Source organism: Podarcis melisellensis, assembly GCF_964234715.1.
Source record: "Podarcis melisellensis genome assembly, chromosome: 6".
Classification (NCBI taxonomy): Eukaryota; Metazoa; Chordata; class Lepidosauria; order Squamata; family Lacertidae; genus Podarcis; species Podarcis melisellensis.
Window position 1 is genome coordinate 57038829 of NC_138538.1, and position 16579 is coordinate 57055407.

Consider the following 16579-nt stretch of genomic DNA (forward strand, 5'->3'; position numbering starts at 1 on the left):
GGCAAGACCCTGTAGGAATTTATGGCAAGGTTTACTTTTGAGACATTTTATAGTCTAATGGAGCCATAATTTTTTTTTTTTTAAGGATGCAATACAACATATTCTATAAATATGGATGTGATCCCAGGATTAGAAATAACAGTTAAGTCTAGGAAAAAGCTAAAGATTGAATTTTGATAGCTTCAAAAATCCTATGAGCACTTCAAAAAGCTCCTGAACCCAGCTTCTATGAAGACCTACTTGAAAGTTTTCAAAGAGTTCTGCCCAATAAATGACATTTCCAATGTGTCTTCCATTCAAAGTGACTTGAGATAATAGAGGCGTGCAGCAAAGATCTTCTCAACACCATTTTATTCAGTCACATCAAAATAGCATATTTTTTTTATGGTGGTAGCACAAGTTCTGCCCGAGAGCAGCAGTACAAAACAGCTGACAGTTGCAACATAAGTACACTGTGGCTGCTGGTATAAAATTAGGACATCTGAGTGGTTGGGACTCTTTTTCACTATGGTTGTAGCAAGAGGACAAACACACTTGCAGATACAGCCTGTGATGAGAAACAGAACCGTGTGCGACACAAAGACATACTCTACAGATTACAGACTCTGGCACTCCCCCCCCCCCCAATGCCTTTAAAACTCATTCCTGCACAGATAAATAATGGCAAGCATGGATTGCGCTGTCAACTCTCAGTCTCTTTCTGGATTCAACCTATGCCCAACAATCTGGCACAGCTACAGTGGCTTTTTACTGCTACTGCCACTTCCTACTCTCACAAACATTACGAGAATGGTTTTCAGATGCGCTACAGCAGTGTAAGCAGGTCTTTCCCTCATCAAGGAATAGTTATCAGATGCATGTGCATTACTGAGTAGCTAAAATATGCTCTTGTTTATTCTCTTCCAATAAATAAAACCATCAGCTGGTCATAAATAAAACCCCACAGACAGTAAGATGTTTTCATATTGTCTCACCAAGCCGAACATTTCTCCCTATGTTCAGATAAATAATTCCACGTGAGAATTTTTGAGTCTTGGCTAGTCTTTGGATCAGATTTTGGTTAAACTTGGTGAAATGAAAAGGAAAGAAGAAAGAAGAAACCCAAACCCACTTAACCCCTGTAAAACTGATTACAGATGTGAAGCGAGTTTTATTATGGGGAAGTTTATAGCCCCAGCTAAACTTAACCTATTGCTATTACATTAAGTTTTTAGGAAGCATTGATGTTAGAGGCGTTGGGGGCTTATTGCTTCAGTGCAGAAGCTTTACCCTAACAGAAAAACCACTAGCTTGTAGAATTGTGAAAAAGAAAACAGCCATGTTAACATTTTAACATTAATCAGAATGTATGGAAGAGGGGGGCACACATAAAAGTAAAGTTGAGGCCCGCTCCTCTCTCACTAGTGTGCAACCCAAACCCCTGGACCACTAAGGCTAGGTTTAATGAATTGTAGCCACTGCTACTTCCACAGCCCTACTGACAACACACCAGCCAGTGTGGAAGAAGCAGGGGGCAAAATTCCCCCTCACTAGAACAGCTCCCAGGCTGGGCTGGTGGCCTAGTTCGGGCCTGTGGCTGCCAGCAGCTGGGATGGATCAGGATCCAGTTGATCATGTGTTGGTCTCTCAACCCCAGGTTTCTGCTGAATATCACCAGCTGTATCTGTCACCCACCTTTTGAGCAAGCACTTTGGAGGGCTTGACAGGTGGCAACAGATCTCTCTCGCTGACAGATTTAGGCAGAAGGACAGCTCTGCTTCTTCCAAACCCTCTGCCTTTTGTTGGGCAGGATGAGGGTAAAGAGGATGAAGAAATGGTATCCGTCCTCCTACAAGGCTGGCTGCGTGCAAGTTTGGCTTCTGGATGTACGTGGCTCTCTTAAGGCTTACTGAAAGTGGGACTTGTGGGTAAATGTGCATAGGATTGAGTTACATCATACAAAAGCTTAAGTTTCCTTTCATCTACATGTGGGGCGCATGTTCCGACATTTTAAAAATCTGGATATCTATTCCTAACCCACCCGCATTTCCAAACACTAATGAAGTCTAAAAAAATAGGATGGCTAAAATGATCCAGGTCTCTTCCAGTTGATTAAGGCACTAAAAATAAAAATAAAAACTTCCTAAAAATAAAAGATACCCATGGTGAATACTGCCTTTCAAACTAAAGTTATGTGCATCATCTACCACACAAAACCCATAATTTGCTACACATTTCAAAAACAAAATAAAGCCTAAATTAGTTAGGCAACAAAATGAAACCACTTTGCTCAGTGTCTGATCAGTGTTGATCTTCTCCGTGTATTATGAAAAATGAGGCCAATCTTGCATTTCTGACAATCCATTTAAACTGCTAATCCAGTGTTTGTTACCCAAAAAACAGATAATCATAGCATATTCTGTATCTTGTAGCAGCAGCAGCGATACCAAAAAGCAACACAGGAAAACAAACAAACAAAGGCCATCCAGTGGCAGTTTGCACTGAAGACTTGTAGAACTGGGGGCAAGAGGGAGAACAGACAAAAGCAACATCATTTATAAACAGGAAAGAAAAATGCATAAATCCCTCCACAGTGCATACCAGCAAGTCTTCCCCTGCATCAAAGAAACCTTGATGGACACAACTAAAGAAAAATGTAATTCAAAGTAAAAGAGAGAGGCTGAACAATTCAAATTGCCTGAAAACCATAACTTCCAACGCTTTCAGACAGACAGGTCTACAACTGGGAATCTAATGCATGGTTACTTTTAACAATTCAAATGGAAATCCTGGGAAAGCTTAGTGATATGGTATAGGCAACAGTGACGTAATTTAAAGGCAGTCTCATTTGGCAGGTATTTGGCACTACCCTCGCGTAGAGGTGATGTTCTAAATTACAGGATCCCATCCCATTACATTTGTAGTAGTGAAGCTCCTATCAAACTCCCACTGGCAATTGCTAGCTAGACTGCAGTTCTAGCATCCTCAAAACTCAGATTTTTCCCATTTTTCTACAGGAAACCACTAAAAGATCTATAGCAAACCTATAATTAAACTTTATAGGAATTTCCATTTCTAAGCTATAAGATTATTAAGTGTAGATTTTTTTTTCATATAAAGGCAGGAGTTTATATCTCTTAAATCACAAATATGCTTGAAGTCTTTGGGACAGCAACAACATGCTTTCGTTAAGGACAGAGCAATTAGTTATTGTAAAATCCAGCTTCACCCAATTTCTTGCTCAGGTGAATCCGATTTAATGTCTTGCAGATTTGCAGATTTTATCATACACCTCTGGAAAAGCATCGTTACAATGAAGTTGCTTCCTCAGCTTGTGGTACAGCGAGCCATCAAACATTTCCCAGAATTCCTCACGGGTCATATAGCAATCAGCATACAACATCTGAAAACTAAAAGGAAGAACGAAAAACAGATCTTAAAATTGTTGCATCAGAAGGCCGCAGAAACTATTGCTCATTTCTTAGAGCAGGCTATTTTGCAAGCACAAACGTTCAGATCTTATCCTAAAGGAACCCTTTTGTCTAGTCCCCAGTACTCCAATAGAACCCCATGAAACCAATTCTGAATTTTAGAACAGAAAACACTTCAGACTGCCCAATAGCTCCAAAAGGGAAGTCTGTCATAGCAGCTTATAATGAAGCACGTTTTTGTTAAATAATATATGCCTTCAGGTAAAAAGGATCCTTAAAAACCCTGACCAATAAAAAATTAAGTTAAAATTCTTTTTGTTTTTGCAACATCGCCATGCAGCAAGCTGAAAAGGTAACTGCAAGAGAGTTCTCCTAACAACATGAGAGAATGCCCTTTCGGGACTTAGACCCTTACCCATGAACACTCCTTACAAACTTTTCTATTTGCCTGGTGGAAGCCTTAGCTTCGAAGTATTTTGTTTTGGGCTCTCCGTAGGCTCCCACGTCCACATAGAGCTCTGCTTCATCTCCTTTTGGGTGGATCATGCCAGGGTTATTGGGCAAGATGAAGGGGCAGAGCCACAGAGGATAAACCTAGAGACAACGGAAGAACAAAAAAAATCACGACAAAGCAATACATGGGAGCCACTACCCAGCCCTTCTGAATCCTGTAGTTGAGACATGTTTTGTTTAACTACTGCTACTAAGAACAACCTAGAAGGTAGGAAAGATGCTCTTACTTTGATGTCACTGTGGAAGGTTTCAAGACATTGCTCAAGGCTTTTCATGGGGACCATCATGTCTTGTACAACGTGATGCTGCTCATAGAGCTTCCGAATTGCTTCTCCTTGGGTCAGTTTTAAGAGGGAGATTTTAGGAGGAACCATCCAACCAAACAGGTAGCGGAAAACAGGGTTATTGCCAAATGGGATGATATCCTAGAAAACAGACCAAATGCATGTTGTGAGAAAGCTACGCATTTCAAATCTGGATTGCAGACTTCAGAAATAACTGTCTGCCTTAAAAAACATCACCTCAACTCTTTTTCATCATTCATTTATTTTAACAAAATTCACATGCTGCTTGATTGAAATAAAACCTGTACAGTGGTACCTCGGGTTAAGTACTTAATTCGTTCCAGAGGTCTGTTCTTAACCTGAAACTGTTCTTAACCTGAAGCACCACTTTAGCTAATGGAGCCTCCTGCTGCTGCTGCTGCCGCGCCGCCGCCGCACGATTTCTGTTCTCATCCTGAAACAAAGTTCTTAACCCAAGGTTAGCGGAGTCTGTAACCTGAAGCGTATATAACCTGAGGCGTATGTAACCCAAGGTACCACTGTATGCAGTTTACAAAAATCAAGTCGATTACAATTACTAGTGGCACTAATTAGTACATACAATAAAATAAAATAAAACTACAGCACATATGGATTTAGCTAAGTAGCGACTAATCCCACATAACATTGGCAGGATCTTCTGTGCAGTGAGCTGCAGCAATATGATGCTTTTCAGTCTGGGGAATGACCGCAACCATTTTTCCAGTTGGCTCACATTGGTGCTTACGACAAGCCCTGAGGGGAAATGCCTACCTTTTGCTCCTGTGGCTTGAAATTGAAGGGCGTGGGCAAAGGAATTTTTTTTTTTGCCCTAGCCGCTGATCAACTGATATCAGGCAACCAATAGGTAGGCAGCTGTCAAACTGGCCCATGGGAACTGGGACACGTCAGCTCGTCAGATCTAGTTCCTATCCTGATATATAATATGGGGAAGAAGTTTGGCCTAGTCAGCTATTTCGCTAACTAGGTTTATCATTACCAGAGAGAGGGTTGAATTGATAAGGATGTGTCTGTGGGCTTGACTGACAGCAAATATGGCACAAACTGGAACCTTACCTGGAGCTCCCAGAATATGCTCCGTGTATGCCTGTGATAGTATTGCCTTGCAGGGATATATTCCGTTCCCGTCTCGTTAGCCTTTAGATAGTTCTCCACATGCTTGAAAAACCATGGCTTGTAGTAGTACCCAATTCTGTTGATCTTAACATAAACAGAAACACAATGAACACACCAGCACAAAAGCTACTTTGCCTGAAGACAAAGTTTCATAACGTGACTCTAATTACAGCTGCAATTGAATACAAGTTCTTTTAATGTTCAGCACATTTCTGCAACTGTTAAGTTGCCAAAGAAACACCAACAACAGGTTGTGTTGATCAAGGGTCGCTATGAGGGTTGCTGCTCCAGATGTTGCTGCACTACAATTCCCTCCACCCCTAAAGCATTGGCCAGCAATGGCTGGGGCCGACTGGCAGTTCAGTCCAACAACGTCTGTAGGGTGACACACTGTCTATCCTTGATGTCAAGTCATGCAATGTACATCATTTACAGGCAAATGTCTGTATGCAATCAACACTGGCAATTTTTTTTGTAGGTAAGAACTGCCTACAGGCCAATTCTGTGCACTTCTATCAGGCAGATTGGTTTGCCCCAGGCCTGTGGGAGAAATAGTTTTGTAGAATGACCTCTCCCACCAGATTAATTATGTGCAAGACATTCCACTCATGGAATTGATCTGCCCAGTATTTTGTTAAACTAGTTTAACAGTCACTCCTCCATCCAGAGAACCATGGGAACTACTGTTCTGTAAGTGAGGCTGAGCTCCAAAAAAGAATTCGCAACACTCTCAATGAACTACTGTTCTCTAGGGGAAGCTATGGCATTAAAAATACCATAAAAACTAAAGGAAGCCTGTACTGCAGATGGGCTCTCTTAACTTTAGAATCAACAAAGTGCAGAGATTGGTTTTCAGAGGCAAGTTTGGCTAGTTCTCCCCCCGCCGGTGTCCTATTTACCTGAAGAAGTGAAAGAATCAATGTTGTTACCTTACTATGATCAGCTTCATTGGTCAAAACTCCGGTCATTATGACAGCTTCTTCTAAAGAATAAACCAGACCCTCCACAAAATGGTTTTCTTTCTTCTCAGATTCTTCAGCAAATCTCTTGCAGATTGTCTTCAGTCCTCTCACAGGCTCATAATGCAGCTTCACATATTTTTTCGCTGGGATCATTTTTATTTCTGCTGCCACCAGGAAGCCCAGTGTGCCACAAGACCAAGGAACTGCATAAAATAGGTCTGAGTTCTCCTCCTGCAAAAAGCACGCAACACTAAGGCGCATACAGATACAGAGCAGGTATAATGTCACAAACCACAGCAAATTAGAATGTTATCTTACCGGTGTACATCTCACATGGCTCCCATCAGCAAGAACAAGTTCATAGGCCACGCAGGAATGCTGAAACAGTCCATAGATGTGGGAGGACGATTCAATACCAGTCCCCATGATCAAACCACCTGAACAAGAGATCATTGCACAACAATCACATGAATTGTATTTTCATTTTCCAGAGGACTTACTTAAATAACAAGTGAATTTTCACAGCTTGGGAATCATACAGTGAGCATTAGATCTTATGCATCACAGAAAAGTATAAAAATAATTTGCTTTTAATTGCTAAGTGGAACTGTATTGAAAAATTTAAGAGTTGTAGTTATATTTTACAAATCCCAAGACCTCTCACCTACAGTAAGGTCATCAAGTTCTGGTACCACTGGAATAGTCCAGCCTATGGGGTTGAGGTGTGCTGTTAATTGTCCCATTGTGACCAAGGGTTCCACACGGACAACCTAAGGAAGAACACATTTTATATGCCAAGACTGAATGCCGCCATCAATACAAATCTGATGCCAAAGCAATAACACAGAAATGCACTCTGCCCCATCATTTGGTGCACACCTTAAAAGTTACCTCGGTCTTTGTGAATCAGGAAATACAGTGGAAAAGAAATACTTTAAACAGGTTAGTGTTGCAATCATGCTTGCCTATCCTGGATGTACAGTGGTGCCTCGCAAGACGAAAAGAATCCGTTCCGCGAGTCTCTTCGTCTTGCGGTTTTTTCGTCTTGCGAAGCAAGCCCATTAGCGGCTTAGTGGATTAGCGCTATTAGCGGATTAGCGGATCAGCTGTTAAGCGGCTTAGCGGATCAGCCAATAAGCGGCTTAGCGGCTTGGGAAAAAGGGGGGGGGAGGAAAAAAACCCCGCAGGAACTCGCAAGACATTTTCGTCTTGCAAAGCAAGCCCATAGGAAATTCGTTTTGCGAAGCACCTCCAAAACGGAAAACCCTTTCGTCTAGCGGGTTTTCCGTCTTGCGAGGCATTTGTCTTGCGGGGCACCACTGTAATTAGGCAAATTACAACTAGGAAACCCGTAGCATTAATGCTTTAAGACTGAGCAGCACAACAGTACTTTCTGCAGCAGACAAGGCAGCTAAGGTTGCACCAAAAACTTGAAAATTTGGCCCAAGAAACTCCTGTCTGCACTGTTTATCACAAACATATATACTAGTGCATGAACAAAGTGTAGGGTCATGCCTCTGTTCCTGGCTATTGTACCTTCCACTTGCTAGGCAGAGTTGTGTAAGCCAACTTCCCATGAACAGAAGCCTCATCCTTCAATTAGCATACAGAAATGGCAGGTTTCATTTCTTTCACAATCAAGCAGTTATCTACATTGATCTCCTTCTTTAATAATAATAAATGCATTTTGCAGTGGTTCCAACCCTACCTTTGGAACTGAGTCCAGAGAGTAGCACTGAGAGTGCCTTCCAACCCCTTGGTGGCTACATTATGAACTTGCCACAGCGTACTATCTTACAGGTATCTCCAATGCTATGCAATGCATATTTTTCGCTCTATAAGACGCACTTTTTCCCTTCTAAAAATTAAGGGAAAATGTGTGTGCGTCTTATGGAGCGAATGCAGGCTGCATGGCAGCGCTCCCTCTAGCTATTCTGACTTTTGGATGGCCCCGCGAAGCTCCCCGTGCCCTGCGGAGGCTTCGATCAAAGCTAGACCAGCTATCCCACTGGCTATCCCAGGAGCCAGAACAGCAAGAGGCTATCCCAGAAGCCAGATCCCTCTTGCTGTTCTGGCTTCTGGGATTCAGAATCCCCCCCCCTTGTTTCCTCCCCCCCAAACTAGGTGCGTCCTATCGTCTGGTGCGTCCTATTGAGCAAAAAATACGGTAATATCTACATGAGGCTATTGGGATCGGTCATTATGAGTTTTGGGGTAAGGTGCCATCAGTATGCTGATGAAACTCAGCTCTGTCTCCGTAACATCTGAAGTGGGAGAGGCTGTACAGTCCCTGGGATAGTACTTAGATGCAGTGGTGAAATGGATGAGGAGAAACAAGCAGAGCTTGAATCCTGCCAAGATGAAGGCACTGTAGGTGAGTAGTTTCCGCATCTAAGATGCGTAGGCAACTCTCCATAAACACAGAGAAGTAGTGGTCAGTGGAATGGCAGCATTTACTTGCCCTTCCGTCACTGGTGTTACTACATATTACTGGGAGGGAGACAGGAAGGTGCAAGGAGTGCCAGATTGGTTCCACCAACGAGTTTGCACTGCGCCAACCTGGCCTCTTGCAGTAAGCTGGAGTGACATGAGGTCAGGTATGTGCTGCTGCCCACTGCCTGCTACTAAGACAGAGTGAGCAAAAGATAGCAATTCTGAAGACACCAGCTAGTGGGGAAACATCTTCAGTAGTACTGCCACACCAGAGGTCCTGTGTCCCAAGGTCTGATTCTTCCGCTTCGAAATCATGCGCTTCATCCTTGGTCAGGCACCTCAAAGAGGACCAGAAAGCACAGAAACCATCAGGCTCAATGATGTTCAGCCATGGCCACATCCCTTGAACAAAAGCTCATCACTTAAATAGAAGGATCAATTCCAAGCTTACCATTCTCTCAGTGTCCACTTCCAGAACATCCATCAAGTTGATTGTTATATTCTTAAGCGTCTTCTTGTACTTTCCAACACGAAGAGACACTGTAAGCCAGCCAGGACGTCCTGTGCACATATATGTTTTTAGCCCTTCTTTTTTCCATTCTCGTACCTGCAAGAAAGAAAGATTAATTTAACACCTTATATATAACAACTTGATGTTGTTTTTGCAAGTAAACAGATCTGCATCTGAGAAAACTGATTCTGACTAGAAGAATCCTATGTACACTTCCCTGGAAGTCCCATTAAATATAATGGGGCAACTGAAAGCAAACATTTACTTAACAAAATTTATATACTGCTTAATTTAGAAAACCTAAGCCAACAGTTCCTGAACTCCCCCTCCCCCAGATTACTTGAAAATTCTTGAGGGTCTTGGTGGACCACTTAATGGTTTTTCTGCCTGTTCTCAAGATAGTACCTTTAACACAAAAGGTTTTAAAATTTGCATTGGTATTGCAATTAAGACAGAAGAAGAGCCTACTAGGGCTCCCACTGTGCTCACTGCCATTCCGGTGCAAATGCATCCTGGACTTTGTTACACTACTGTTTTATGAGTTTCTCCCCAAACTAGCTTCACACTGATTGAGAGTCCTTAAGCCATTCGCAATTCATCTCCAGCCAAGGTGTGAACACTTCTACATAGGGAAAAGGTGTCACTGCCTGCCAATGCACTCTAGTGTGTACACAAACAGATACAAATCTTACACTAGTGGAGCCATGTTGATGTGAAAAGCTGGGGAGGGGGGACAGAATGAACTGTGCTGCAAAATTCACTGGGGCAGCGGAAGGGACTTCACTGAGCTTTAAAGTGGTAATGTGAACACACTCTACTATCTGAAAAGCATGACAGCACAGGCCAGTCTGGCCTTGTTTGCACTGTGATGAGCAGAAAACTGCAGTGTGAGGTTAAAGTATCTCATGCTAATGAACCCCACGATGATGATTATACAGTGCCATTGGTGTGCACCGTGTTCTTCTAGCTCTAGCATGTCTCCTCTTAATGGCCTTTCTCTACACTAAAAAGCTCCAAGTGCTGTAACCTTTCTACACAGGAAGTTGCTATTTTCATCAACAGGAACGAAAGAGTAAAGGCTTGTTTGGTATAATGTTGTAATCATTCAACTTGTTTTTATTATTGCTTGTAAGCCGCTCTGAGCCCGGCCTTGGCTGGGGAGGGCGGGGTATAAATAATAATAATAATAATAATAATAATAATAATAATAATAATAATTACCTGTCAGGGAGACACATGGCACAGAATAGGCTCTCTGCAATTTGAATGTTCCTGATTTATGGTTTCCCTAGCATCAGGCACATACCTACGCAAGCCACATATGAACTCCACTAATGTTTATGCCTGTTATCCATAAACAAGAGGACCACTGAAGACTAGGTGTCCCTTGTGGTCTTTTCCAACTCTACAATGCTATGATTCTATGAAGAAGATACTGTCTAGAGAGCAATAATGTGCCAAATACTGGCACTGCTTTCTTGCAGCACCTTTCCTTCCACTTACAATTGGTTTGTGTAACAGTAATGGAATGCCTTCTCTGCTGAAATACATCACTACTTATATTGACCATCTGCCGGTTTCTGAAAACACACCTGTTTGCAAGATGTGTCCCTTGATATCTTCATCTGGGGCAACCCACTTAGATGAGCATCATCTGATTTTCCCACCTTTTAATTTTAATGGTACTATTTTCTAGTGTATTTTAATGGCTGGGTTTTTAAATATTTTCTAAACTGCTCAGAAACCTACTCTAGCATTACATGGTATATAAGTAAATAAGATATTAATTTAGCACTGTATCACTGCTACAGGCCCACAGCTGATTGGTCAGGAACGGGGAAACTGACTCCAAATCACATCAGCCTCAGCTAGCAAAGCCAATAGCTGGGATGATGGTAGTTGTAGTCCAACATCATCTGGAGGGCCAGAGGTTTCCCATCCCTGCTTTGGTCCAAGGGTGCAGCCAGAGATGCAACCCAAAGTAACAGGGCAACAACATAATTGTCTCCTCTGAGTTTTTGTATGAGAAAAATTTCCAATATCAGCAATATCACAAAACTGCTAAAAAAAGGGGGGGACACCAGACTCAATGGTTGCTGTGAGTAGTCCTGATCTGCAACTCAAGACTTCTATTTAGACCTCATTCAAACCTCTGGCCAACTTCCATGCTTGAAAACCTCTGCTCCAGGGAAGGAAGGCCGGGAACACCAGGAGTCTTACTAGGAAAACTGAACAGCCTGCGCTTCTTCCAACTTGTAAACCCTTTTGGGGGGACTTTCCCCATCCGCCCGCCCTTCTCACCTGCTCCTGGATGTTGCGAACACGCAGGTTGTGCTGCCGGGGCGCGCTGTGCATCTTCTGCACCATCCAGGCGCGGAACTGGTAGTAGATGTCGAAGAGCACGGAGAGGGGCAGCAAGAAGAGGCAGACGAAGATCCAGCGGTGGTGGACCAGCACGTACCCGAGCCCCTTGTAGCGGGCCCACAGGATGAGCAGCAGAAGCCCGACCCCGAGAGACAGCAGAGGACCCATCGCCAACCCTCGCCGGCACTCACTCACACGCAACGCGCCTAACAACCCAAGTCGTTCTCCTAATCGGATCCGCTCGACTCCCGCAGCACCCAACAAGGCGCCACAACTTGTTTTGCACAGCCGGCCTCTTCAGTCCCCAGGTGGCTCACCTAGCAGCCACCTGTTCCAACAACCCCCGAGACCCCGCTACCCTCCGCCGCCTCTTCCCACGTACAACGGTCAGCACCGTCTTAGCAGCGCCGCCGCCCTGTGCAAAGCAAGGCGGGCAAGTCTCTTTACAGAGTATGTTTGGAGACCCAGGTTCAGAAGAACCGCGTCGGGGACACGCGCGCGCCTTCCCCACGACCGTGTCACACCCGCTCGCGGACCGGCGTCACCCCCAGCTCGCGAGTCGACCGTTCCTTGCGCTCCCCTGCACAGCCCCAACCGAGCCAACGTTCGGCGCTTGACACCCGGCGCTCCGCCCCCGGCCCGACTCGAAGCGCAGCCCACCTCCCTCCTGGTTGGCCGGTCGGGCTCCTCGGCGGTGAGGAGAGGGACGGCGTCCAACCAATGGGGTGGCGCCGTTTGGATCGGATCAGGCGCCGAGTGGCGGGATTGGCTGGCTCGGGGGGGCGAGGAGCTAAACACCCGTACCGGCCGGGTGCCTCGGAGCAGCACGAGGCCAGTTAGCAGAGCGAGCGCCGCGCGCCGCCTCCCCGCCCTAGGCAGGCATGCAGGCTGGGTGCTCTCGCCTTGGGAGGGGGGGGGATGACGCTGCAAGGCATGCTTTTTTTTTGTATGGAGGACCCAACCCCCGGTTCTGTTCGTGAACTGACGAACCCGTCTCTGGTACTGTGGAAGGTTGTTCCCTGCAAGCCATGCAACGGCGGAATGCCCGTCCTAAATTGCAGTCAGAACAAAGAGGCCTCTTGCTCGTATACCGAAACATAGGAGAGGGAAATAACGTTGCAATCCTTTACACACCTGAGAGTTGATCGGTATAGGATTGCGCTTAAGTATTTTGGCAAATGTGCCTCCTCCTCTGCTCATGGGACAACTCGCGTGCCAAGGGAGACTTTCCCCTGCCTTGCTCTGCCTTGCTTGCACACGCAGATACAGTTCTGTGGGCTCGGAAATGTAGTTGGCACGCTGGGGTGAAACGGCAGCCAGGGTCTGGAGGAGCACCAGGGGGGCATCCTTTCAGGCCACGTGCTGCCTGGTGGCACCTCGCCTGGAACGTTGTAATCCTGCCCCCTTTGTCCGGGGCACAGTGCCGCGGCACGAGGCGAACCATCTGCAGCCTCTGAGCGTTCGCCATGTTAGAAGCCGTGTCCAAGTTCTGAATCACGTTGCTTGCTAAACAGAGAGCTCTTTGTGAAAGCAGAACTCAATCCTACACATTATTGTTATGCTCGTTTTATTATGATGCTGCGTATTGTTATGCTGTGTGTTATGTTGTTGTTGTTCTGCTTAAATTATGTTTGTAGTGTTGTATTCCGCCCTTGGATCTTTGGATAAAGGGTGTTATATAAATTGAATAAATTAATAATAATCAGCAGAAGGAGAGGGATGAGTGAGTTTGCAGAATTCTTGGTATTCTCTGTAACAGTACCCCCTAGATTGCAGGTGGGGAACTGCAACTTTTGAAAGTTTGCACACACAGCAAGATACAAACATACTGTGTTCTTCTAAAAATAAAATAAAATAAATGATGTACCAGTTCTCATATCTTGGTAAGCATGTTGTGGGTGCCATGGGCAGCAAAAAGAGAGGTGCTTGTTTTCTGTTTCTGTGAGTATTGTAACAAAAAGCTCTGCATGCATACAGTTAATGCCAAAACATTCTTCTAAGCAGTTCTAAATAACCAGTTACAAAACATTAAAACAAAAATCCATAATTAACTACTTTTATATATTTTGGAAAGTTGTTTGGACATCTGTTAATATACAACCAAATTTTGCAAAAGGCTTCCTGCAATCGAGCAGGTTTTCATCTATGTATGGATGCAACTGAGCGGCATAGAATAAAACAATTGTAGAGTTGAAAGGGACCCTGAGGATCATCTAGTCCATCCATGCAGCTGTCCTTTATTGTGATTGAACCTTCAACCGTGGCATTATGAGCACCATGCTCTAGCCAGCTGACCTATCCATTGAAACATTAGAAGATAAACATCCATCATTAAAACACGCAATAAAACAATCCCATTAAAACACAGAAATGAAAATAGGAGATTCAGATAAAGTTATCAAAGTTAAAATCATCTGGCCTTGTAAGAAAGCCTGAAAGGGAAGAATAAACATAAGCACTGGATAATTATATAATGGATGGTACAAGATACAATGCATCACATCATCAATTTGGCCTTTCTGCATAAGCCCAAACTATCCTTTGCTAGTCTATTAGAAAATCTACAACCATATCTAAACATCAATAGGCATGGCTTGGAATCCAAACTAGGTAAAAGCATGTCTGGAACAGGGGGAGGGGCGGAGTAAATTTTGATAGATAGGTGGCCCTTTCATGGTCTGGTTTGATTTCACTATACCAGACAGCAGTCTTAAAATTCTTCATGTATTCAATATTTCTTTTAGCATCTTTGAAAAAAATTATATCCCAGCTCTTACAGTCAGATGAACCCTGCATTGACCTTGTTGTGAGAATCAAGTAGCTTACCATCAAATATCTGCTAAATTGTGTCCAACCTTCTATATTCTGTAAGTCTTAAAAACACAATTTTGCTAAACGTTGATCTAGCACCACTGATAGTTTTTTGTAATACATTGGTACCTCGGGTTAAGAACTTAATTCGTTCTGGAGGTCCGTTCTTAACTTGAAACTGTTCTTAACCTGAAGCACCACTTTAGCTAATGGGGCCTCCTGCTGCTGCCGTGCCGCCGGAGCACGATTTCTGTTCTCATCCTGAAGCAAAGTTCTTAACCCGAGGTACTATTTCTGGGTTAGCGGAGTCTGTAACCTGAAGCGTCTGTAACCCGAGGTACCACAGTACAGTATAATGTGTTTGTGTATACATAGAATCAGAGAATCGAAAAGGTGGATGGGACCCCAAGAGTCACCTAGTCCAACCCTCCGTTGTGCAGGAATCTCAACTAAAGCATCCATGACAGTTGTCCATCCAACCTCCACTTAAAAACTTCCAATGAAGGAGAGTCCACACCCTCCTGAGGGAGTCCATTCTACAGTACTGTCGAACAGCTCTTATTGTCAGAAAGTTCTTCCTGCCTGCTGTTTACTTGGAAACTCATTTCCTTTAACTTGAATCCATTGGTTTGAGTCCTACTCTCCAGAGCAGGAGAAAACAAGCTTGCTTCAACTTCCACGTGACAGCTTTTTTGATACTGGAAGATGGCTATCATATCTCCTCTCAGTCTCCTCTTCTCCAGGCTGAGAAGTTTTTAGAGAAGGGAGGCCTACTTCATTCCTCAATAGTGCACCGGCTGTGAGATACTGCCAAATGCATGTACAAGAACATATGCTGAATTACATAAAGTTCATATCTACAATGGCTACTCCAAATTGCTACATACCCTCATTTCTCTTCAGATTGCTAGATAGATATACACAATTGAACCTCACATTCTCACACATGGGGTGAGGAGCATTTATATATCTTTCAACATGGAGGTATCAGCATGTCAACAAATGGTTAAGATGAAATTTGGCTCATACTCTGACTACTGGAAAGTTTACCATATAATAGATATCAGCATTCTGGCACAGAATAAACCAAGTCATACCTGGCAAGGGACTGTCCATGAGGAATGTAGATGCTGGTGTCTCTTTGGCCTTGACTTTAAAGGGACTCTTCTACTAGCAGCGAAAGAGATAGATCTACAGTTGAAGAACGGAAACCTAATTTATGAGTAGACAGATATGGTTGCTGCTTGTTGGAACCTGGTATCTTTGCCCATTCCCAAAGCTCTGCTTTTAAGCCATTTCTGCAGGCTGGGGAGATGTGAAGTCTTTATATTGCCTCTTTGTGGGCTGCTTAAATGCCTTTGTGAAGAAAACAAGAAGTTGTCTGTCAGGCTGCCTACCTGTGTCTCCACTGTCTCAGAAAGCAACTTGAAAACATATTTGTTTTCTTTCCCTGGTTCCCCCCACCCCCTGGAGGAGAAATGCTGCTTCTTATGTCTGAGTTTCAGTTGGAAGGTTAAGGCTAAAGTTTCAAGGATTGCTCAGATCAGCCTTGTTACCACTGGTTTATTGAAAAATTACTTGGTGTACTCTCAGGAGTACACTGAGTTCCATAAATAATTACTTGAAGCATTCTCTTACCAGCAGTCATGTATTGTTTTGCTAACCTTCCAAACCAAGGGCGTGCGCACAATATATTTTGCAATCTTACTCCATCAGAGCACTTTCCACATTCCATGATAACAATATGCCACAATCTCATTCCAGAGCTATACACGAAATAGTGTGTATCTTTTTTTTTGTATGTGTGTGTGTGTGTCACTCTCAAAGAGCAGCCTCTCCCCTTGCCACAACAAATAATGCCTGAACTCTGGGTCTTTTACTCTGAGCCCCAGATCTGCTTCCCTTCTTCCCCTTTTAAACTTCTTTGCAAAATCATTGTTTATACGCCAACTGGCAGGGCCAGCCAAAACAGAGCCAGCTTGGGGCAGAGTGAAGCAGCCCACCTTAGGCAGCAGAAACCTACAGGGTTGTGACAGCCCTGCTGCCAGGGATCCATAGTGATGGCTTCCGGTGACACTTTGCGAGATCTTTGGAACAGTGTTTGAAACTCCCATTGTTCTAGGCACATTTTGTGAC

At 43.9% G+C, this 16579-nt stretch overlaps 1 protein-coding gene across 1 annotated transcript; it reads right to left on the reverse strand.

Annotated features, from left to right (window-relative positions):
* Positions 1-334: 334 nt before the first annotated feature.
* On the reverse strand, positions 335-12062 carry DHCR24 (24-dehydrocholesterol reductase). Its single transcript, XM_081915835.1, has 9 exons — positions 11570-12062; positions 9209-9364; positions 6989-7094; positions 6643-6761; positions 6292-6555; positions 5303-5446; positions 4151-4348; positions 3826-4004; positions 335-3389 (listed from the first exon to the last, which is right to left on the reverse strand). Exons 1-9 carry the CDS (start codon positions 11798-11800, stop codon positions 3236-3238), a joined length of 1551 nt encoding a protein of 516 aa, XP_081771961.1. The 5' UTR covers positions 11801-12062; the 3' UTR covers positions 335-3235.
* Between the last annotated feature and the right edge of the window lie 4517 nt (positions 12063-16579).

Coding starts and splice junctions, on each gene's coding strand:
- DHCR24 (XM_081915835.1), bottom strand. CDS start 11,800: ATGGGTCCTCTGCTGTCTCTCGGGGTCGGGCTTCTGCTGCTCATCCTG. Junction 4,349..5,302: donor GCATATTCTGGGAGCTCCAG/GTAAGGTTCCAG, acceptor TCTGTTTTCTAG/GATATCATCCCATTTGGCAA. Junction 4,005..4,150: donor CCTTCCACAGTGACATCAAA/GTAAGAGCATCT, acceptor CGTTGTCTCTAG/GTTTATCCTCTGTGGCTCTG.